General features: G+C 35.2%; 1 protein-coding gene across 2 annotated transcripts in view; it reads right to left on the bottom strand.

Moving 5' to 3' along the window:
* Positions 1-417: 417 nt before the first annotated feature.
* Positions 418-25,595, bottom strand: part of BRIP1 (BRCA1 interacting DNA helicase 1) — a 63,481-nt gene continuing 38,303 nt past the window's right edge. For both annotated transcript variants that reach the window (XM_074845286.1, XM_074845287.1), the window contains exons 15-20: positions 21,939-22,098; positions 21,059-21,180; positions 7,427-7,539; positions 5,145-5,227; positions 3,132-3,458; positions 418-2,400 (exon numbers count right to left, since the gene is read on the bottom strand). In XM_074845286.1, the coding sequence (XP_074701387.1) occupies positions 1,544-2,400; positions 3,132-3,458; positions 5,145-5,227; positions 7,427-7,539; positions 21,059-21,180; positions 21,939-22,098 (1,662 nt within the window). In that variant the 3' untranslated portion in view covers positions 418-1,543. The remainder of the gene's footprint in view (positions 2,401-3,131; positions 3,459-5,144; positions 5,228-7,426; positions 7,540-21,058; positions 21,181-21,938; positions 22,099-25,595) is intronic.

Here is a 25,595-nt window from a genome sequence, read left to right as displayed (position 1 = left end):
GATCAGCTCTTGGGAGTGTAGCTGCAAAGCCACCTGCCACAGGCTGCCTCAGCATTTGCTGGGGGATATGGGACAGGTCAGGTCCAGAAGCCAGTTACGAAGAGAACCATGTCTACCCTACTAAGTCCTGCTATCCAATCAATTACTTAAGTGTAAATTAAGTATTTTTATTTTAGATGTGTCATTTGTTTAAACTGCTGTCAATATTAGGGCTTGCTTCTGCCCTATCAACTAGTTTAAAACCATCATCATCCAATGATTAAGTAAATATCAGGAAACCTAAACCAAGAAAACATGATACTTACATGGCACCAATATAACAAAAAGTTTAACCAAATGCCTTAGGCTAAGTACTGCAAGACAACGCTTGTTACAGAAATTCAACAGCATTCTTGCCATTCTTGCAAACAGAGTATCTAATTTTATGAAGATGCATTTATTGTCTAAAGAAAGGATACAATTCAAATTCTATTGATATGAACATATTCACAGCTCTCTAGAGGTAGACATCAAAACGTTATTTAGATGAACTTCTATGGAAAATGAACAATTAACAATTTCATCTTTGCTCTCAGTCAAAATATATAAGTACCTATGAACCAATCTTAAGACACTAAAAATCCCACATCTTCATTTTAATATGATGGAAATGAACAATCTTCTCTTGAAAAATCAGGCACAGTATGTTTTATTACAGCAAAATCCCAGCTGTTTTGATTGCAATAAATGAAGGAAAAGTTTAAAATACTTCCAAAAAAAGTAGACTGAGGAAGATTTAAAGACCTTTATGTACAAATTTACATTGTTATATATTGCACAAAAAATGTGTTTGTAGGGCTTACAAATGAGTACATGTTTTGATGTGAATGCATACAGAAGCTGACCAAAAGAACTTAGATCCTTTCACAAAAGAGAATTTTAAAGAAACTCAACTTTTATATGAAACAAATTAAGGCCTCTGAAGAAGCCTCTCATCATCATCGAATATCAAACTGTTCAAATGCTACTATACTACTACTACACAGCTTCCGACATTTTGCCAAGAGAAATTTGAGGGAAACAAAGTACTGAAGAATACACCTATTTCAGTATCTAGTTGCTCAATCAACAGCAACTTGATCTGCAAAGATGCTGTTCTACATAATTAAAAGGCCTAACAAATGCAGAAAACCATAATTTGATTATACGAGTGTTTTGCTTTCTGAGAAAACCCCAGTTGTTTGATTGTATTTAATGGCGGATTAATTAAATCTCTAATAGACAAACCTCCTCAGCCTATAATTACAAGTCAGATGCTACTTGGGCTTTTGTTGACAATCTCCACACATGATAGCCTTTCGCCACACAGTTAGGATGAATAATCTTAACTGTATCTATAGAAAACTGCACGTTGAGTAACTTTCACAGTGAAAACCAAAAAAGTATAATAAAAAAATCGAGTCTGATAGTAGTATATATTAAATGAGAACTAGAAAGCCATCACTGCTCTACAGTGAGGCTATGTTGTAAAGGCTGCTCGCTACATTTCCTACAGAAGTGGTCACTATGTGCTAGTACTGTTCAATAGAAAAGATGACACACCTTTATTTCGTGATCTGGAAAGACTGATTTTCCGCTTTTTCGTGTCCCTCTCTTGAGATGCTATCTGCTCTGCTTCTATGTCACTAGTCATCTCTACATTATTAACTGCAGCACCCTTACTCCCCTCATTTTGCATTATTCCATGTAAACTTGTGCTTCTGCCATCATCATCAGTCATTTTTTTAGTCACACTTAGTGTTTCTGAGGTGTTGATTGCAAAAAGATCATCAGCGATTGTGGAGTTTCCACATTCAGTCCGATTCTCATTTGTATTACAGGTTGGAACCAGTGGTCTGATTATCTGTTCCTCTGCATCTACATCATCATAGAGTTCTGGTGTGAAATAGATACTCTCGTCCTCATCTTCAGCTTCTGCAGATACATTTAACATTGAAAGTTCAGATTTCCCTTCTGCTGAAGGAAACGCACTGCAGGGCTCAACTTGATGCTCTTCAGCAACTGGAGCCTTGGTATTTTGAACCGAAAAATTAGTTTTTTCCAAACATGGTTCGGGTACAGGTGGTTTATGTTCTGAAATTAACGATGACTGGCATTGATTTACACTATCAATAAATTCACTAGCCCTATTCCCATTCTTTTGTTTGCTACTAGCTGTGGACATGCAGTTCTTGGCTACAGGCACAGGAGTTGAAGTCAGTGGTTTAAGGCAGCAATGTTCTTTCATAATATCAGCATTAGTACAACCATTCTTTTTTTCTCTCTCTATTTCAGTTTCTAGCATTTTGGGTGTGGAGTCCATATGTTTTTTTCTTTGTGTTACATGGTGAGAATGACTCTCTGCATCAACTTTCTGGCCACCTGTGAAAAATCACAAAACATTAATTAATTGTATATGCCTTCCCCCCACTGATTTACAGCATGTTTAGCACATCAAAATTACCAGTTTTATTAGGTTTACAGTTATTTTATAATACTCATTAAGAGCCAATACAAACAAAAGCCCAGATGTTACAACTATCTTGCACATGAATTGTCTTAAGTAAATCAATAGATTAACTGGCATACGTAAAGTTAGAGTCTGACTGGATTTTAAATTTGTAATTTTTTTATTATTGTGTTCTGTTTACATCTTTCTTGCCTGAAATGAAGTCATAAGCTTTGCTAAAATTTAGGAATGGATAGATATTTACTTGTAAAGCTGGTACTAGAAGAGATTATATGAAAGGTGTCTCACAGCAATGTCTAAACAGGAGATACAGATTGAACCAAGGCATTCATCTTGCAATAATGCTAATCTTTATGTGTTTTAAATATATTTTAAATTAGTTTTAATAAAAAAAGAAATTTAAGTGAAAACATTTTTGATTGTACTATAAACTTATCAAACATTATCAATTGTTTTAAGACAACCAGATGGAATTACAATTAATTTCAGTCTGTTGATCACAGGCTCATACACACTTGTGAATAGTTATAATTTTGCACGATAACACTTCTGTAATTTTAAAAACCATTTGTTTCTTCCAAAAAAGGTGCAACTTCCTATTTAAAATTGTTAATGTAGTTTTTCCCACAGGGAATGAACATACTTTGTTTCACTGTTGCCATGATGTTACTTGGCTGATTTGATGCTGTAGGATTAACTGAGTTTATGGTTGTATTAAAATTAATTTCTGAAACCAAACTTTGCTCCTCAATTTTAGCAGGAACATCTGGTGTCAGATGAGTAGTTGCCTCCTGTTGAGTAGCTTGTGACAGGTCTTTTGAATTTGAAGGTTCATGGAGAAATTCACTGCTGCACTCTGATGAACAATCAATGCTTTTCTGGTTTCTTATAGCAAATGCATGCAAGGACTCAAGTGCACTACTAAAATTGTCATGGTGCTGGATTTGTTGACGAATCCACTTAGATAATCCTAAGAAAAAAAAAAAGGAAAAAAAAAAGGAGTATTACTACAAAACTACATCACCTATACCAGGTATTTCATACCAGTAAATAGTACCTTAATATTGCAAATACTTCTACATATGTATAAGACAGATTCATAAAGATTTCAAGAAGTTGCTCATGAAAGTAAGATAATGCACGTCTTCCTTTCCAGGGCTGGGAACTTGATTTAATCAATGGCAGTGTTGTGATGAGTAATACTAACAATATCTTTGCTTTTCATTAAAAGACCTTTACCTTTTTCACTAATACTTTTTATAAGTTCAAACTTCTGTTCAAACATCATTATACCTTTTTTATGCCTGGGTGTTCATTTTGCTCGTTATCATGAATTATTAAAAAGCAATTTACACACAGTACAGCTACTTATTATTATACTGACAGGGTCAGACAAAAATTAAAATATAATGAAGCTTTTACAACTTTATCTCAGATTAAGTAACAGTAACTCAGATATTCAGAAAGAATCATAACTGCCCAATAGCTAAAATATATTACAATACGCTCTTGTACAGCAATTATTTTTAAAATTTGCATATACCAGATATCTTGAGCATAATAGTCACTTAGATGATGTTGGAACACACAAGAGTGAAGTAAAAAATAACTTTCTTGATTTTTAAAAAGCGTTTTTAAATCCATTTAAATATTCTTTTAATGTCAATTTAAAAAAACCACAGAGAACTTGAATCTTCTGTGAAGTTTTACTTTTCAGAAAAAGTACTAATCTTACCAAGTCTTGAAAAGATAGATTGTTTGTATTACTACACGAATTACTTCTGTTTACTTAGATAAATGTATTTTTAGTACAAACAGACATGTCAGGAAAGCAGTTCGACTTGTACTACAGCAGCTGAGCTCCACCTGCTGACTAGACTGCAACATTATCTGTTTACATCATCTTTTTGCCCATCTTCTGAACAGGGCAGGAACAAAGACACATAATGCATTTTTAAGCAATTTTTTTTTTTTTTTAATTTTTATTTCTTTATTAAGGTAGTGAGCATGACCTGTTCTATTTTATCTGCATTTATTCCTAGCCAGTATAAAACCACAAACAGAAAATACTTTTTGCATATTGAGCATTTGGTGGTTCCAAATGACACAAGCTTTACCTGTTCTTACCTAAAAAGCCAGAATGTTAAATTCAGACTGCTAGCCCTACCCTAACCATTAAAGCTCCCGATAGGCAGAAAGTATACATCCACTAGAGACTTATCCAAAGTCCAAATAAAAATCTAGTAACTATTTTTAATACATACATATATACACATGCACACTTACGTATGCATACATTATATATATTTAACATGCAAGGATTAAGAGTCCTGAAGTTTTTATAGGTCCCATTTTAAGAAAGAATTCTCAAATTCTGCATACTGAAATTTCTGTATCATTATTTCTATATCCAAAAGGGGAAATTAAATTGACTGAAAATTGGTATCAACGTGATTCAGTGTATTTAATGAACTAGCAAGACACCAGAGTACAGTGTTAGAGTTTTCAGTTTCAACTGCACAATTTGAGCTCAATGGATATATTTCATTATGACTTTTCCTACTCACCTCTATTTGTATAACCATATTTCTGTAATCTTGATTTTTCACTATTTGTTAATATTAGGAACTTTCCCAGAAAAATTTTGACAGCTTACCAGTTATGTACTTATTAGGGTTATTCCGGAAGCGGTCATCAACTAAAATAAGAGCACCCCAGTCATTCTTATGTCTTATACACCTATAAGTGAGCAACAAAAAAGAACGTATATGGAATTAGAATGCAATGCAATAGGTTAGCTAGAATATGTAAAAATGTAAAGGAAGTGCTTTCCTACTGTCTTACACTAAAAATTGTTATGGATGTCATGGAAGCTTAATTTTCCTTCAGTTCTTGAATTTACTATACAAAAACAGGTAAATGAAAAAAAACCCACATGAACATTCAGTGGCTAATGAAACCACATGTCATTTGTTTTCCACAACTGGGTAGTGTAAATACTGAAAGAAGAACATGTAAAAGTGCAAAAGAAAAGAAAATGGACTGATGCAACTGTAAGCAGTTTTTTAAAGAACTATGCACTTGTTTCTAAACTGCATGTTATTCCTAACTCTCCTTAGTAATGAAATGAATAACACTACATATCAAAGCTGTGAGCAATACCGTTCAGTTCGTAATTCAGTTGTTAGAGGCTTACAGAAATAATCTAATAGTCACTTTACACGTGTTGGCATTATTTTTAACATTATTTGGATTTCTATACTGCCTGACAGAAAAAAATTATTAAAGAAAACTGATAACATAAATGAAATATGGAAAAGAATCTGTCAGTAATAGTTTAGGATTTTTATCCCCATTGTATAAGAAGAGGACAACTTTTCAAGACAATGTTTACAAATGTACATAAAGCCACAAGTGTATCAGAGTCAGGGCTTCAAATGGCAGTGACAAGGCTGGCTCTCCAAAGAAATCTTATATATTTATATTTGAAGTCTCTCCATGATAAGAAAATCAAAATATCTTTAAGAAACAGATTTTTCCAAATTCTTATTTTTTCACTGCTTTAATAAATGTTAACTCACAGTTTAAATGAATTATGCCCACTAGAGACATCTCCCACACTTCTAGAAAAAGTAGCACTGCAAGGAACTCATAGCATGATTTTCACCTGGCCATACACACCATCTGTTATATTCCCAAAGGCTGCTATTTCATTTCATTGACTTGCATTACTTTATATAATGTAACAGCACTAAATTAACAGAAAAGTGCCAGATTGAAGACTATCACGCTCCTGCTCACTTCTATCCCTGCAGGCATCTTTGCAGTAAGAAGTGTGCCTATCTACTATATGACTTACTATCAACTTAGTAGACTGTTCTCTTAGAATAGAAGTCTATTTTCTCCATTTCAGTTTAGCACAATTTCATTCAAATGACAAATTATACATCAAGCAATTTTTACTAAAACTAGATTTAACTTAAAACTTTGTTCACTGTGACAAAACTTCAAGTTCATGTCTTACTATTAGCATTCCACAACTTTCTTAGGTTTTTCTTAACTAATTTTATCCAAAGAGGAATCTAAGAAATCAGACCTGTAACACATGAATTTACAATGAGATTTTACTAATGTAGACTATTTTCTCTCAGTTTGCTTTCTAAGCCTTCATTTATGTCATCACATTTGTAGTGGGTCTAATTCAAATAACAAGAGTCTTCCGGCTGATGTTTCTCTTCTTATCTATAAACCTGTGTCTGTATCTCTATATATTTATGACAAATGTATGGCATCTACAATAGATACGGATGACAGATAGCTGTATCTATCTATGCATAGGATAAATGTTGTTGGAGAAGGATGAATTAATTCTATCCTGTTAATAATATTTGGAGGGAATTTTTTCATTTAAGAAAGTAAGCTATACCGCTTCTTCTAAACCTGGAAAGAGATCAGTGAGCATGGTAATTGAATTGACCTTTTGCAAAGGTCTGAGAGAAACCCCCGCTTTTTCTCCCTTTCAAAAATACTTGTAGGCTAAACATCTAACAACTGTTGCGAGCCCACCAAGAGTGTGAACAATTAGTACATTTGAAAAGTCCTAAGAATTTTCATTTGGTTTATAAGCTCAAGAAATTTGTCTCTGCAAATGCTTTCCTTCTGGTGTATCCGGACTACAAGCAATAAAACCTGCAACCAAACTAAAGTGGATTCTGAATGTAAAACAAAACTCTTAATTATAACAATGCTCAAATGCACAAAGAGACTGAAAACCAGGCAGGTGCCAGTACAGAACAGCTGAAGACCCAATTTCTGCAATATGATGGTTTTGGCCTGATTTATCCTCTTTGTGTTAACAGTGAGGAATTAATCCTTAAAGATGTCACAAAAGAAGTTCTACAAATATATGTATTTTTAATTATGTTCAGTTTATCTCACCTTCCCAGGGCTTGGTTCAGAGCCCTATAAGCTTGAATTTCATACCACTGACTCCCTGGTAAAAGGCCTCTTGTACTTTTGTGCTGGTCATTGTACTTCCTCTTTAAATCAACCTAAGAAAGAAATTGTAAAATTTTTTTTTTAATAATGATGTTGAAAAGGAAGTATTCTAAAAGGGCAAAACAAGCAAACATTGACTAAATAAGTGAATATGTAAAGCGTGCTTCAAAGTTTCAGCTTTGTGTTTTGCATACTAACCAATTATGGCTTTTACCCTTCTAAAGTTATTCTTAACATGTGATCTACTCCAATAATTTATATGTAATGACACAACAACCACACTTATCCAAACCTCAATGCTAGCAAACAAAGGATAACCTGTTCACACAGGTAAAAAACCCAGATACAAGTACATGGACTAACTAGACCACAGTTTTATTTGCTCATCCAGAAGTAAATGATACAATAGAGATCTTTATCTTTTCCTTTATCACAAACGCTGACTCTTAATCTATTGCTGGAAAGAGATCATACTTTTCTCAAGTGAGGGTTAAGCAAATATAACCCCTTCTTCTACAAAAGCTAAGAAAGTACTTTAGAGACACAGTGGCCTTGCCAAAGCACCAGAAGCCAGCAACACCAACTCTAATTCCTAGCTTGGCACCACCTTCTGTGGTTTGGAAATGTTTCACTGGCTAAACGTGAAGCAAAGGCAGCAGCTAAGGTTTGCAGGCCCATGGGCTAGCATAAGGCAGAAAAGAGCACGCTCCTTTTTCAAAGACACTCTCTCCCAGCTGCTTCAAAAGCAGATCTGTTATCAACTGCAAAGAAATCCGTGGCCTCCCCTTTCTAATCATATGGATAATTACACATACAATATCCGATCCGAATCCGAACAAGAATTTGTATTTGGACATGATACACAGTTCCAACATAAATGAAAAGAATTTATTATTGGAAGGGGGATTTTTTTTTAAAAAAATAAACAAACATAAAACTACACCAGAAAGGGTCTTTCCACTGCTCTTTTGTACAGTATTAACCTTTCTAAACTGACAAGTGAAAGGACACGCTTCAGGAGAGAAAACAGCAGAATTCTAACCTCTTCTGACAGGTAACTTTCAGGTTGCATTTGGATAAGAAATTGTATTTTATGTACTTATGCCCTTTAAATTGCCTGTCAAATTTACAAATTCAATCTTAACAGCCAGAAAATAAATTCAGTTTGATTTCACAGATTTAATATTTGTTCCAGTCACTCAGAATTTATTGACTTGCATGTGAGGTTTTCTTTGTAATTTTCAAAACTGAAGATGATTTCTTCTGAACATTAAAACCATTCCTTAAAAAGGAACTTAAGCACATCTGTGCATTTCTACAAATGGAAATCCTGCCTGGAGAAACAAAAAGGGTATTCCTCACCATTTGAAATGAGGTATGATGTCAGAAACTTTCACTGAAGTTTTTAAAACATAACCAGTGACAACATACTGCTGTACCTGCTTTGCATTTGTCTTCTAGTCCTGGTAAGTTTTCTAACAAACACCTTTTTTGAAGAATTTCTGTTACCAGTAAGATTTTGGCCAATTGTAACAAATGTAGCTTAACCACAGTTTGTTACTTTGCTAGCAGACTTCAGTATTAGAACAACTAGTCATGTGTCTTACACTGATAAAAATTATGACATTTTTAATTATGTGCATAAAACCACTGAAGTAACAGAATGCAAACCAGTCAGATCATCTGCATTGTACTGCATTACCCTGTGAATAAAATACATTACATTACATTCTTTTAATACATGTTAGCATTATACACATGTATACTGCTTGTACTGTACATCAACAATGACATTTTGTTTCTCAAATTATATAAAAATCCATATTCTCTTGGTCTGAACGTATAATGTGTCTTTAAAACCTATCTTTTCTATCTTGATTAAAAAGGGGTTAACAGAAACTAAACATTCTGTTTTCTCACTTAAATGATCATGTCTCAGCATGAGATGACAACTTACATTGCTGAGAGTTCAGTTTTCATTATAAGTCTACTAAAGGTAAAAGGCCAGGGCATGTCATTTTAATGCAATCAGAATCTATTTCATTGTATAACTCTTACATTATCAAGCATCAAATCAACGCCCAATTCAAAATGACATGTTACATATGTGAAAAAGCCAGTCTCTCCTGCTAGCAAATATCCTAAATGTGCAGTAAACCACAGGCTAGAAGGGATTAGTTAAAATGTCAGAAGACAGCCTTTTACTTTTACCTGTTCATCCTTAAAAATATACTCTTAGCTATCAGGCATGCTTTACAGACAAATAGCTTCAGCAAGCAGCAGCAGAAGGCCCGTGGCAAGCTCTGCCATCTTGTAGCTGTCAGACAGATTAGGCTTTGATCTATCTGGGAGGTCACGGTCACATTCACATTAACTGAAGTCTAACAACATTATACCTGCTAACCGCTCGTTCTTTTAATGCTTAATTAGTTCGACATCTTTCACTATGGAATATTAACTGAGAAATTATCAACAAAAAATAAATGCCATGAACAAATTTCTTTTTATGACTTGGAAAAATATTGTGAGGCAGTTTCTGCTGCAATTCAAAAGAATTTTCAAGCTTATTTTTCAATCAAAATGAGCAATACAAGTTGTTCTTCGATAACAACAGCAGCATTAACAACACTGATTATAGTAGATATTAAGTGTTTGATACCACACCCCCCCCCCCCCAAGTTATCCATTGCTTCACATGAAGAAACTTGGACTTATTCAGGATTCAAGTGATATAAAGTGGGTTTATACTGTGACAACCATGGACTGTGTCGGTTAGTTTATGGCTCGAAGCTCAGAAGACTAGCTCAAAAACTAGAGCTTGTCTTTGAACCCCAAAATAAGCTACAAATCCAGACACAGAAGCCTGCAGCATGTCTTTCTAGCAACCCACCAGGCTGAACCAGATTTATTCAAAATTAACAAAAAACATGGCTGTATTTAACTGCAAGGTATACAAATGTCAATCTATTATGAACTATGTTTATATTTATGTTTCTACAGAAAAATCAATGATTAGACAATAAAATTAAAGCACCATTTTCTCCTTTGAGTTCTTTCCATTCTGTAAATATAAAGCTTCTCTTTGTTTTGCGGTCATAATTACAACTGAGATAAGGAAATGTGAAACACAATTTCAGTACATTTTCGGTATCTTCAGCTAAAGGTCTGCACAGCATCCTACATGCTAATTTACCTGTTAAGAAGTTTTAAGGAGAAAGCATTTAACCTAAAAAGAATAAAAACTACTGTGCCACACAATTACTTTTTTAAAATTTTACTTTGGTAAAAAAAGCAGATGGTCCAACAGACAGTCATCCAGAATCATTTTATCTCAGCCAAAACCCAGGACCTTAGACCTAAAAAGCTAATAGCAAAGCCTAGCAGGACTGGAGAATGTGCACTTGGGGCACTTCCCGTTCATAATCAGAATACTGTAAACCTATTTATCAGTGCCAGTATCACAATATGAAGGTTGAATGGGCTAAACCACAGTATAAAATTTTTTATTTTGTGCGATTTAAATCACCAAAATAAACTGTGTTGGGTTTTACTTCATCTGGCAAAGTTATGAGAATTTTTTAGATGCGTTACTTTATTTAACCAAATGTAGTGCTATACTTTGCTTTCTGAAAACAAACAAAAAAATCCTAAACTGTTACTAATAGTTAACAAGCCAGGGCTGTTCTTTGACAAGACATCACTTCACAAATATATTCTATCGTCTCCTATTTTCTCTGGTAGATTAAAAATTACCTTCAATTTGTAACATGTGGGATTACAACCCAGATTACCCAGAAGTCTAAGGACAAGACAGAAATCAATGAATACAATGGCACTACTGTGAACAGTTAAACAGAGCACTCATCTCAACCTGCATTTCTCTTTACATCAGCATTTAGCAGTGTTGTGACAGCCCAGGTTAAAGAAAGGGACAACTGCTGAAAGGAAAAAGGCAAATAAACTTGGAACTGTGTCAACACATGCACACTTGTGTAGGTAGGTACATCTACACACACATGTGTAAATTCATGCCCTTCACTCCCCAGCACTCTCTTCCACCTATTCTCCACGGAAATAAAAGTCAGAAAATGGATATAAGTGTTTTCTGGCATTCCACTGACTTGTTTCTTTGGTTTTATGAGAAGAAAAATAGTAATGAAAGTAAAGACCACTGCTCATATCATCCAAAAAACTTTAAAAGACACATTCATGTTTAACATCTACTAATTCCCCATCTCCTAAAAACAAACAAGCAAAAAATACCAGGTGGTCATTGCCTGCTTCCATCTCAAAAAAAAGACATAAAAATGGTTTTTAAGCAAATCTACCGTCTTAAAAATCTCATGTGTCCAGTTAGAGTCTCTCTTCCACCTGAAATAGCAATAATTAGAATTCTTCAAGAACATACTTGCCATCTACTTTCCTCCTGACAAATGCCAAGTAATCATAAAAGTTTGTAAGTGCGGGAAAGTAAGAGACATGAAAACCCATTTCTTTTCTTTTACATCTGAAAATCCTTAAATGGAAGTAGCATTAAATAGTGCAGCATTTAACTCTCCCCCCTCACTTCAAAAGCAGTAACAACATCTGTAAGATTTAAGACTAAATAATGCAACGTGTAAAGACCTGGGTGAGTCATAGAATATGCTTCAAACATCCTCACCCCTCAGCAGACCTACTAAAAACTATATCTAAACACAATGTCTCAATTTATTGGCCCACAGGAAAAAGATATTATGGCAGGACGTTATCTTTAAATGCCCCAGGCATTCCAAGTGCAGTGTTACTACATATAAAACAGCATGAAATAAGCAAATGCTTATTACCTCTAATTTATCAAACTAGATTCTGTGTATGACAATAAGGCCATTCTAACCATCTCAGATACCTAAAGATGGTCACCAGACAGTTAAATACAACATTCTCTCCTGCTTTCACACACAAATACTGGATTTCTTTAGAAAAAAAACAAAACCCCAAAACTGTGAGCACAGCAATACCATATATCCTAAGACATTATCAGCTAGAGACATGATCAACACTTCCTACTGCTCAATTATCTTCAAGACGATCTGTTAAACAGCTCCACCCTACACGAGTCTCTTCAGCAGAAGAATCACGGTGAGGCTGAACTCTGCACCCACCACCCTCCAGCAGCTGCCCCTTACAGAGGCCATCAACTCAAATCAGTTCATGCATCAAAGCCACATAAACTTAAAAATATTTCAGGTGACCTTTTCTGCCTGAAAATTTCTATGTGCACTTAAAAATTTGCCTTCCTTCAGTAATAGTGAATAAAATAAAGAAATAACATCTCTGCAGATCTAGATCTCTGAGCAGTTGTATCTTGCAGCCTGTTGCGTCCAACCAGTGCACCTGGAAAGATACTGGGCATCCATGAGATTTAGTGCAATGGTTGTTGCTTCAATGAAGATATAATCAAAACTAGGAAAAGTTACTGGAACTGGGGAAGAAGGAAAAAAAAAAAAAAAAAATCACTAAAGTGCCAAGAAAGAAACCATATATGGAAAAACACTGATAGCTTGTTTCCCCGTTGCCCAAAAGCTTAAGTATGAGATATAACTTAAAAAATTAAAGCCAACAACCCAACAGCAAACTACTGTCTATTAGAGTCTACTGAGTGGCGAGTGCTAGCGTCTGGGGCAGAGAAGCAGTACTATCACTGTATGCAAAGCTGATTTCTCTTCTTTTGAATTCACAAGGTATTTTATGACTAAATGCCTCCCCAGTATCTCACCCGTAATCCCAGTGTTAGAGAGATGGGAAGCTTATGTAATGTAACTGCTGAACACTTAGCATTGTCAACTACACCATGCGGCATCTCAGAGATCTGGAAGTTTTACAGTTTAACAAATCTTGTAGCACATTCACCCCAGGCCCATCTACTCATCTCAGTCTTGTAAGCTTTGAGGGACTGTGAACAAGTGACTTGATTAAAATCTAATGCAACCAAAACTCTCCTCTGAAGAGAAAATTCAATCCATTTCCAGTGAAGCAGAAGTGAAAAAAATCAAACAGCTTCCCTTGAGGTACAACGCTGCTGCATACGCTCAGTGCTACTGCGTCTAAGGTGAAGTGGTAAGTGTCAGTCATCCTTACAAATCCCCAAGGTGATAGCTTCACTTTTAAAGCTTTCAACATACTTTGACAGTAAAGTAAAAACTTAAAGGTCAACACTGCTTGCTAAGGACAAGATAAACGCACTTTGGAATTTTTTATGGATCAGAAAAGTAAACTATTAAATGTAAAGGGAAAGTTTTGATTTGCTATATTATTTATCCACAGGCTTAACTTCCGGATATACTCAGGGATGATTTCTGTGATCTGTGCCAACATATTGACATTAGCCTTGCACCAGTAGAAGAGAAATGCCATCCACTAGTCTTACATGTTAGGCTGAACTGTTAGCTGTTATCTTTCTTAGCTACAGGAATGCTATATTCCATAGGATTTTACAGCTACTCTCACAAATTAAGTCTCTGCCATCAATATTTTCTTAACACAATTTCTGTTGGATGTAAGAGTGTGGATGACTTTGACTTTTTACAACCATTCTTATTTCTGGAAAAGTGGGAAGTATAAGGCTTTTGAGATATCTTACTGCTTCAAACTGACATAAGAAATTGCCATACTGCCATATATTTACTGGATTGCTTGGGTTTTTTTGTAACACAGGTAGCTATACTCCCTGACATTTTCCTTTGGGGAGAAGGAAAAAAAAAAATGATGGAGATCTCCAATACCCAGCCAGTCATCTTGTTACGATGTGATTCTGCACACTGCGTTACCCCTTAGTAAGCAGTATCACAGCAGACTGCAATAACTTACAGTGTACTGCTGCAAGACAAGAAAGATGCTGCCTGGATAATCTGAAAGCATGCTCTTTTACAAAATTTAAAGGCATGTTGTCTCGATAATTGTTATTTAACATCTAGAGGCTTGCTGCATAACATTGTACATTTCAATGGTGTAAGTATATTTCTTATTTACATCCTTCATCATTTCAAAAAGTTACTTTGCAATTAAAATACAAAATAAAATGTAATATGGAGTGGGGTGTGGAAGAAAGACAAGTGTGTGTGTGTGTAAAAATGTATCTACAAACACAAACACTTTTACCCTATTCAGTATTTCCCTCTCAGAGAACATTCAGTAAATAATATACCATGATATTTGGCTTTCTTGTGAAAGTTCCGTAAATGTTTTTCTGCTCCCCACTTTATATTTGTAATTTATTTCACAGTAATGGAATGAAGAAAAAAGTAAAAGTGGCTCAGGTTAGACAGCCATTAACTTAGACAATAAAAAAAAATTAATCATTTTTACAAACATTTAAATCATACTGAAAATGATAGCACACAGTCTCAAGACTTTTACAATGAATGTCAGATTTGACTAGAAAGTTGTGGCAAAGTTGCTCAGAAGCATTCAGCCTGCTTAAAACAATCACATCAGTAACAGAACAGTCACAGCTCTAAAAGAATTCTTAACTTCACAGGGAATTTTCAAATTCTACTAAACACGACAATGACTTTCCCATAAAACACAGTTTTCTGTACCAGTTTGCCCATATTTTAAAATGATACTTTATTTTGAATAAGAAGTGAAAATATTTTTTAAGTGATGCAAAACTATGATAGAATTCATACAGTGCAGGTATGTTTCTCAGCTCAGGTTAAGCATTTAAAATAACAATAATTTTCTTAGAAATTTTTCTTTTCCTAGAATATACTATGCAAGAAATTAATTATTTCAGCAACCACTTATCTAGCACAAGATTCTTTCTCCTTTCAGTGGAGAAAAAGAATATAGGCTTAAAAATTGCCAGAAGGACTAGAAATTAACTTAAATATTTGGAAAAATGCCATTATTCTGAAATGATACAAATATCTCAATTTGTTGAGCGCTCAAGAAAGGAGAAAGAAACTTCAGCCAGATAATGATACAAAGAGTTTGCAGCTAAGTTACACATAACCCAGAAAATTGTAATTGAAATGATGTGTTCCATCATGTTTCACAAATTATCTTACTGGAAACAATAAAGAAAGTATCTGCCATCATAGTTCATATTCATCCTATAGCAGCTCTGGGAAACACTTCTCATTAATGGCAAACTCAGCTACAGTTCTCAAGTAATGTCACTGCACAGAAATCCTAGCCTTATCGAGTTTATTTTCCTTGCACATCTACTGATGTAAAAGAGTTTGACTGCATTTTCCTCTATATTTTGGTAAAGTTCTCTTAGCTGCTACATGATTAAGTACACTCTACTGTACTACGATCAAAAGCATCTGGAAAGGTGGAAGTGAAGAAATGCTCTCTGGGAAAGTTAGCTTAATGCTTGCACTTCAGAGTCGCCCATTATCAACATTTCATAGCAAGTTTCTTTATTTTCAGGTCCCCAAGGTAAGAACAGTAAATTATGACTTGAACTAAACAAGTCACACTTGGCTCCAAAATCAGATTTTCCTACCTCTAGTTTCAGGTCCCAGAGGTGGGCAGAGGAAATCCTGGTCACAGCCAAAGAAGTCATTTTTGGCTCTGAAATAAATTTTCCTGCTTCACTAGAGCCAAACCCTACCATTGAGAGTACCATAGCTTTAAGCAATACTTTAACATTTCTTTTATATATTTTGCTTTAGCAACCTGATTCTTCAGCAATATGAAACCCTTTTCAATAACACAGAATTAGGGTTTTGGCCTCTCTTTCTTAAATCAGTATTGTTTATTATCAAGTACACTTCTGAGCCTTAATCATTTCTTTCTCCCCAACACTGACAAAGTGTTTTAGACTCTTCTCTTTGTGAAAATAAGTGAACGTAAGATACTACGTGCCTAAAATTTTAAAGTGAAACTAAATGATACTCTTTAAAGCTCTACAGAAAATAATGTAACTTATAAAAGCATACAGTTACTTAAGGAAACCAAATGCTTGCCATTTAATACCAGAAGTTGTGGCATATATTTAGCACAAACATATGGAGAAAATAAAACCGGGTATTATACATCACACTCGACAATGAGATTCTTGCCCAAGTAAAGACTGATGTCTGCATCCAAAATGCTACAATTCAAAATATATAACAGAAGTTAATGAATAGTATGTTAGCATCAGGTAACATGTATATGGGATTACACATCTCTTTCTGTCACATTATTTATGTTCTCTAATATTACAGTTCACTGGTATTAGCATCAAGTTACAAATCATAAAATATATTTAGAAAGCAGGTTGATCACAGACAAGTAATATTAGTGGAGATGAGCCAACATCAAACTGCCAACATAAAATATTGGTCTCCAAAGGTACGATTCTACAAACCCTTATGACTGTGCACAGTCCTAGAAGTATTAAAGGGATTACTCACACAAGTAAAAGCTATGTGCAGGAGTAAGGGGTTATGGAATTGAGTCTTAAGAGGACTTTTATTAACCCAAAGAGCAGACAGGCAAGTGTATTTTCATGTAGAAGCAGAACACTTTTTAGTGATTTAAACCAATCCCAGAGGTATATCATTCATGGATGTTCCAAGGGAGCTGTTAATCATTGCATTTCCTATTTTTAAAGGGATGTCATTATTAATCATCTTATCTGTTTCTTCATTTGGTATACCTGCTAAGCACCTATTGCTATGTAAAAGCAACAGAAGTTCCTGGGTTCACAATTTTATGTCTATATAGCTCTAACTTGACTTGTGTCACTGTGTTTTGAATTTTCTTCTGCGTGCTGAAAACTCAAGCTCCTCCCAAAACTTCAAAGCTGGAAGTTTTAAAATTTCCAGGTTTTAATCAGCCTTCTGGTTAGCCTACAAAATATAAAGAAACCCTAATCGACTAGATCATAAATGTTGTAACTATTCTATGAACTTTAACTGTTTCATCTGAGAACTTAACATATCCTAAAATTCTACAAAAAAAGATAAACTGTATAGTGTCCTTGAACATTTAAATATCTGGATTCTTCTAATCCCAGGAGAAAAAAAGAATTCCAGTAGAAAAAACTGTTAATAAGGAGAGACACTTAAATAAAATCAGCCACCCTAAAAGAAAAGTCTCTTGGTTGCACTTGGAAGGAAGAATTAATATCTTCTTACTATGATGAGCACTACTGGTATGCTTTGAAAACAATCCTGAATAGGAAAAGATATTTGAAGAAAATACTGTAATCATATTCTTCCTGGTAGTTGTATCATAAATTATTTCTACTGTTTAATGCAAGGAGTATTTGAACATCAGCTTTCACTTAAAAATCCAACTCTATTCCCACCTCAGTTCCAAAGGATTTAGATCTGATCATAAAAGTATGGTTAGAAGATGAAGTTGCATCATAAGCAGGATGGCACAAGTATCATTTAACCCCCTGGCAATTGGGCTTGTGACTTCTGGATTCCAACTGCTAATGAAACAGTAATACAGTCGGCCAACCTCCAACTGGTTCAGACAACAGCTTAAGCCTTAACAATCAATTGTCTATAATACAGAATCTCTTTTCATTTCAGGTAATACTAATAACTATCTGTTACATGAGAGCATGGTTTACAGCATCCCTTCCAATCCCTACGAGTTTCCTGCACCTTTTTTTTCCCTTATTGACAAATTGATACTCCTTCGGTTCTACAAAGTTTTACCCACTGAAGATAACTCCAAAGCATTTAGAAGAATTATAATAAAGTGTACAGGAATAAAACTTTGACTTCTTTTCTAATGTTCAAGTAAGATATGTTGGTCTAGGGGGACCGAAGTAATTAACAACAATTTGCATTTGTTAATACACACAAACTATTAAAAATAGTTGTTTGTCACACCGGTTTTATATAAAGTTAACAAATTTTTTAAAATGTAATGCTAACTTTTCCGTAATATATTTGCTTCGTTTCATTCTGGGAAGCAATACGATTGGATTAGCTCTCCACATATATACAAAAAGAATAGTTTCAGGTGAAAACTAGTGTTGTGTCCCATTCTCCCTCCCCTCCCTTCTTTTTATTTTTCATTTTACATGTTAGTCTTCACCATTAACAGCCAGTTTTCCTTAAAAATATAATTCTAACTCCTTTCCTGAGCTGACATGCTGCTGAAAAAGATGCTTAATCTTCCACATTTCTTTTGTATCTATGCTTATGATTCTACAAAGCTACTAATTAATCTTCAGTGAACAGAGTGGCTATCCTTCACTCTATCCTCCTTCACATAACTGAGCTCAACTGGTAAAAGAAACGCACATTAATCCAGAGCTTTGTGGTATCTGATAAACCTAAAGCCCTGGACAAAACAAAACATCGTTCAATTTAAAGGGAAATACTGCTAGTTGGGTATCACTTTGGATCCAAGTTCTTGAGCAAAAGACACATTTACAATAAAAACAATTTCCTCCAGCATTATTCCTGGAGCACTGCCACGCACCAGACATCTCCTCGGATCTGATGCTAAGAGACTGGTGCATGCCCTTCTCTCATCTAGAATTGATCACTGTAGTGCTTTGTGCATTACCATATCTAAATATATACACTCAAACCTTTCGCTGCTTGCAATTTGGCAGCTAGTGTTTCTATCCCTACTTAAAAATTTAGAGGTTTTCTTCAGTCTAATTAAAAAAATGTTTAACCCAACACCGATGTTTTGGAATTTAGTTATCAGTAATTGGATGTACTGCCTGTGATTCTATTATACTACATATTTGGTCGAACTCAAGGTAAAATCAAATACATTATTTTAATCTTAAGGAACATAATCCACTGTGAACACTTGACATATTCTTTTCAATTTAATTCTGTATCATTTAAACACAAAAATACTGACTTTCTGGAAATCATTTGGAGTAAATTGTAAGAGTTCCAGCCATACTACAGACCAAGTATTTCCAAAATATCATTTCAGCATACGTTTCTAAAACAAAGCATTTCTAACTGTAGCAAGAGTGCTAAGTATTCTTGAATGTAAATGTTTTTATGCTAAAGTACAGTGTACTTTAGTAAGATAAAAAAATGCTGTGGCTGAATAAGTGCCGCAAGAAAGTTATGCAAACATTGAAAGAACATTGCACCAGGCAGCCACCACTAATATAACCTTACTAGGCCTTTTAGGATGTGGGGTTTTTTCCAGCAAGGCTGTAATTAGGCACACACTGTAGACAACAAAGAAGTCTTTGGTTGTTCACTTAAGCTCAGAACACATCTCTAAAACCAAAGCTGAGTCTGTCTGGGCTTTCAAGTGCAAACCTATGATTTTCTTGTTTGATTTGGCATTACTAATACCCAGAATCCAGCTGTTCCTGGTATTTATTTATTCTGCAATACTTCACTTTGTTTCTTAGCTTCACAAAGTAGTCCCCAAAAGCTCTAAAAGGTACGTGTAAGATAAAGCAGCAACAGTGGCTATTGTCACTGGAAGAAGTGTGCCAGCAACTGGGTGACTACTTAAGGGACATGCACAGACCACTAAAAAAATAAGTGGTCTTACAAACTAGTCAAGAATAAATGTTCTTTTTCAGTGAAAGAAATTCTAGGAAAGCACTTTTCCATATTCATTGGCTTGCTTTCCCTTTACGAATGCCTGGCTTCAACTACGCTGTGCCTATTCTAATGGAACATCCTCTAGCCGTGAGACAAGACCTGCTGAAGTCAAAAGGAAGGAGGTGTTGGTGTGGGTACTTACACAGCAGTGCAAGCAACAGGATGTTACTTTGGCCACCTGCTGAAAAATACAAAGAGACTCAAATTTCTCTAACCAGAGGCACTTCAAAACACAATTTTTAGAATGCACTTAGAAGTTTTTCCCTAAAGTGAGATGAAACTTGAATTATCAAAATAGTAATGTCCTCAAGTACCCAGGAAGAGGTTATGCTATGTTGTAATTTCATAGCTCAAAATTCCAAGCTAATAAAGCAGCATGAGCCTGGGAAAGGTTTACAGTTCCATTCAAAGTGGGAAGTGTCATACACACCGTTACAATAACGAAGGGAATATAGACTGGAAAGGCGATAAACTGCAATCCATAATGTTCTAACGTGTGAAATACATTATGTTATTATTTTACACTATAACTATCTTTGTCTTTCCACCTATTTTCTGAAATAATCTTCAGATCAATCTGAATACCTTATTTAAAGTAGTATTTTCCTAGAATCTATCCCAGGCCTTCACAGCCGAATGCCCCACCACAGTAAGTCAGGAAATAACTTGATTTCTATACAAATGACACAAGTTTCAGTGTATGAAAACAGGCAAGTGAAGACGGAAACATGTACTGTTGCCTGGCAGAGTATGAAGTTAACGAGCATTTTAACAATGCAATAGCTTTCACTAGCAATGTCAGACAAAACTTAACAATACATCTAGCATGATACACACTTACTTAGAATGACATAAATGAGTACACAACACATGCTACGCTGTTCCTCCTCCGACCTGTGTAGAAGGTAACTCAAAGGATTCAAACTGGATTGAGAAGAGTCCAAAGGTAAATAAACGTTTAGAAAAAATATTTTGTGCACATTTGGTGTTTTAAACATGACATAAAAATAAAGTACAACTCTTTCAATTGATATCCTACCTGAAGGTCTTTCACATTTGGAAATGGAATACCTATGGTTATAACTGCACGGGCATTCTCATCACAGAAATCCAAGCCTTCACTAACTTTTCCTCTGCATACGGCTATAAGGAGTGCTCCATCTTGAACAAGCCAGAGAGGAATATACAAATCATTCCCAGTGATAAACTGAGTATCAGAAGAAAGTTTCACCAACATCTTTTAAAGAGCTAAACATAATATAGCACAATACACTCTGTATCAGTCTGGAAAAAGTAAGTCTATATAAAAATACAGACTTCTTTGTTAGAGGGATGAGATTAACTCCACTCTGATCAATAATATTGTGACTTTGAATAACAACTAGAAAAATAATTTTGCACTACATAATACAGTGGTACTTAGTTATTCAAGAACTATATGTATCTACAACAATCTTAAATTTTAAACCTTAAATTTTGCACTCCAAAAATCATGCTATTTGTTTTTTGACATACTATCATTCTTTATTCTTTACACTAACATTTAAGTATTTTGAGAAGAAATCCTATAGTGGCTGTAATATGAGAAGGTAAGTCACAGTTATACAACCTATTATAAGTCTGATTCTTTGAGAAGCCACTCTGTGCCCTGCTGGACACGCAACTGCACATCCTTACACAGCTCACTGACTTCTGAATATCACTGTTAGGATTATGCATCATCCTGTACTTCCCTATATCCCCAAGCAACAATATAAATAGCAATTAAACTTCCTCATTTATCACTATAATTTATTAAGATGAGATTAAGTTAACTATTTATCTCTATCTTATTCTAATTGTTAAGCACTTTAAGAATCCGGGTTTTTTTTAAACTTGAAGAGTCTGTATCAACTATTTCGTATGTCTGAAGAACATACCTTTTTCTCCTTTACATTTTATAGCATCATAGTATATTTTCAGCAGTTCATCAAAGTCACTCTTTGCTCCTCCTTGAGGCTCTGCAATGACTGTCTTAACCAGCTCCAGGTTTCTCCATAAGCCAGTGTGCATCCAGCGATCTTTTAATTTGTCCAACAGCTGAAAACAAACAGAAAAATCCAGAATAGCTGTAATGAAAGGTCAATCACTTGAACTGTTCAAATAAAGCACACAAAGACAAATTTTAGTGAAATTATTCAGGTTTTGTATTTATAAATACAAGTTTCCCTACCATACACTGCTCCACAGCTCTACAACACTTTGTAAACATGATGGCCACTAATTTTGCTAATTAGAAAAAGTCTAGATTTTTGAGTTATCAAAGCAAAACTCTCTATATCGATGAGAGTGGTCACTAAAGAGCATCTTCTGGATTTCTTCAAAGCAAGAGGAATGTTGTCCAAAGAAAAATGGAAATTACCTGTTTTTCTGACTATCAAGTAAGAGATCCATAAGTAAGACTGGAAGCAAATTCTATATTCATTTGAAACAAGCCTTTAAGTCTTAAATTTACACAGTATTTCAATATTTTAAAATTTACATAGGTAAACTGGGGGGAGCTATTCATGTAGGATTTATCAACAGCCCCCTCTGCTTGAAGGGCCTGTCAGCTTTTTTGTATCTACCAGATTCTGAACCGTGCATATTTTATTCCAAATCAGTACGTGTTCAAATCTTGCAAGCAAATAAGCTTGTTCCACATTTAGTGCACATGTAATGAAAATATGTATTGCATTACAAAAAGCAAAGTCTAGAATTACAACAGAAACTGAAGTCAGAAGGGTGGGGGTCATTTTACAGTTAGCAGTCATCAATTTCTAGACTGAATTTTATCAAGACAGGAGCAAAAAAGTCACTCCTTCACCTGACATGTTTGTCTGATGGTGCACAGCACTTCCCTCAAGATAAAAGCAAGGCAACCAACACATCGGAGAATGAACTGAGTAGATCTGGTTCAGTGGACAGAAGTAAATACTTTTAACTCCTTTTACTCTTCAAGTGATCGTAGTGTGTCGCTGTTGTGCAGTAGAGTTACCGAGCTTCGTATGTACAGAGATTTTAAATTCACAGATTCTGTAATAAGGGTTATGTTCCTAATTTGTCCGTACTTCCATCAACCCCACTCACTGAAGACTTTCTCAGTATTTTGCTTCAGGCTGTATAAACTGCTCCCTCTGGAACCTGCACTTGCCCCAGTTCACTCCTCAAAAAGCCTCAGCGTCCCTTAACTCCAACCCACCTGCCTTTCTGATGCACTCCAGCCAAGATCTCAGGATCTTGAATGGTTAGATTGTTAGAAAATTTATCTGTCCCATCTCCACGTACACAGTTTAAGTGTTATTGTGAAGCAGAACTAGTGGTAACTAATTGTTGTCACGTTTGAGTTTACAGGGAGAACACTTGCAAACTTCTAGGAAACTCTTTACACGAACCCTGCATATTTCATGTTCTCAGCATTAAAGATCTGAACTTATTCTCTGACATTAAGTATTTGGATTGGTTTATTTTGAGGTACATGTGGTTCAGAGGGGAAAAACACTATGTTATTCTTGAATTTTCACTAGTTTTGTTCAAGCCTCTATTCAGGGAATTACATTTGCTTACTACTGATGTGACACCACTATCAAGCAAGCACAGAGAGACTAAGTGAGGAATACTAGGAACAGTTTCCTACACACAGAGATGTAGCTGTAGAATAAATCATCTCTTCTAGATGTGTCTGTCCTACTGTTTGGCCCCTTCTCTACCAGCTCTGTCATTTCCTGGTAGCACACTGTCTGTAATCTCTTTTTATATAAAAGGTCGTAATACTATGACCGAGCAATGACTGTCCATCTTGCCATCCACAGCCTCCCACTATGTCTTCAGTTCTTGGATATGATATGAAGATAATTCTGGTAAAGAAAAGAATCAAACAAATTATGCCTCTAAGTACATCCATTTGGGATCTGCTAGAGCTGCCAGTGACTGTAACATTATTAGCTTTCCAGATTTCATTCTTCCTTCTGTGAAACTAATGTCTGCCTGAGCATCCACTTAGCAATCCACGCTAAAGTTGCTTCTAGCCCTGCCTGCTCTTTACCACGCACAACAAAAGGAGGCCAGAAAGATAATATAGACAGGATATATTTGGGTATAACCCAAATTTGATGTTTACATACATAAAACTATCCATGCTTTAACTTCTAAGGGTCACTTCCCCCTGACTTTCTCCTCCTCCTATCACCCCAGCTACTGAAATCAACTGGTATTTTTCACAGACACACCCTTATTGAGTGTTCTTAGCAGAAAAATTATTTCTTAATTTAAGAGAACCAAAGTCTCTTGATAGTCTCAGAAAGGGCAAGATTCCTTTCAAAAAATACTTAATCCCTCAATTCCACTGTATTTTTCTTATATGTGAAAGAAGTATAACTCATATTCATAGCTGGAAAGATGGCAGTAGAAAACCTTCCTCCAAATTCTTCAGAAAACATCTTTTCTCTTCTGTGGGTTACTCAGTCCCTCCAGGCAAGTATCTCTTAGACCACAATAGGTTCAAGTTTCTTGTTTAATTGACAGCAACCATCACAAAAGAAAATCTACAATTTTGATGGAAATGTGTGAATTATTCATGAAAATCTTTGGCAAGAATGGAAAAATTCATTTAATTCACACAAAAGCTATTACCTCTTCCTTTTAATGGAGTTTGCTAGATATAGAAACTTTCCTGCACACAGGAAAGTGTGCACAAACACACACAATACCCATGCTATAGACAGACACTAAAATGACAAGAATTATGGACATGACTGAATACAAATAAGTAAAATATAGAACACATACATGCCTTGTAAGAGTTAGGAATCAAGTACAGGTTTCTCATAAAAAATTATTTCACTGCAGGTTGAAAAAGTGCAAATGGGAGCAAGACATAATGCCAGGAATCACAGGAAGCAACCATTAATGCCCACAGTCAGTCATTTTTTCTACCCAAGGGAATAATAGTTTCTGCAGTGGAAGGCAGTCTGTGTATATTTTATTAAATCCCTTAAAAATGGATTCTCAAATGGTTTATTAACAAATGGTCTTCCTCCAGGAGAGCAGAAAATCTTGTTAGAAAGAATCTGTCATCTTCCCATGTACTGAAGGATGTTTACTTTGATAGCTTTTTCCTTTTTTCCCTTTCTGCAATTTAAAGACACCTGTAAGCTATGAACCATAGAAACTACGAGCTCAGTATTTAGATTCACCATTCGTCTTTGTCAGCATCCCCCTTTTGAGGCAGCTTTTGAAGCACTCTTGAAGTTTGGGAGTGGGGGAAACTGTTTTCTCAACATCTCTTGCCATTATGTTGCACTCCCAGGCAAAATCCTCTCATCCTGTGTCCACGAAGGAAAAGCTTTGCCCCTTTCCATTTGCCGCTTCGTTTTATACAGTGCCAAAAACTGCATTAGGGGTTTCCCATGTCATGAAGCAAGACCAAAGATTTGTTTAATGTATTTTACCCCAAGGCAAGTTCATTGTAATTTCCAGCATCTTAACGAAGTTGAGAAGTTAACTTGCAGCAATCAAGTTGCTGGGGATGCACTTTTTCTGCGGTATTCATTACCTCC

This window comes from Strix aluco, chromosome 19 (assembly GCF_031877795.1).
Source record: "Strix aluco isolate bStrAlu1 chromosome 19, bStrAlu1.hap1, whole genome shotgun sequence".
In the NCBI taxonomy this organism is placed as follows: Eukaryota; Metazoa; Chordata; class Aves; order Strigiformes; family Strigidae; genus Strix; species Strix aluco.
Note: the sequence above shows the minus strand (reverse complement) of the source record. Positions and strands in the feature narration are given on the sequence as shown.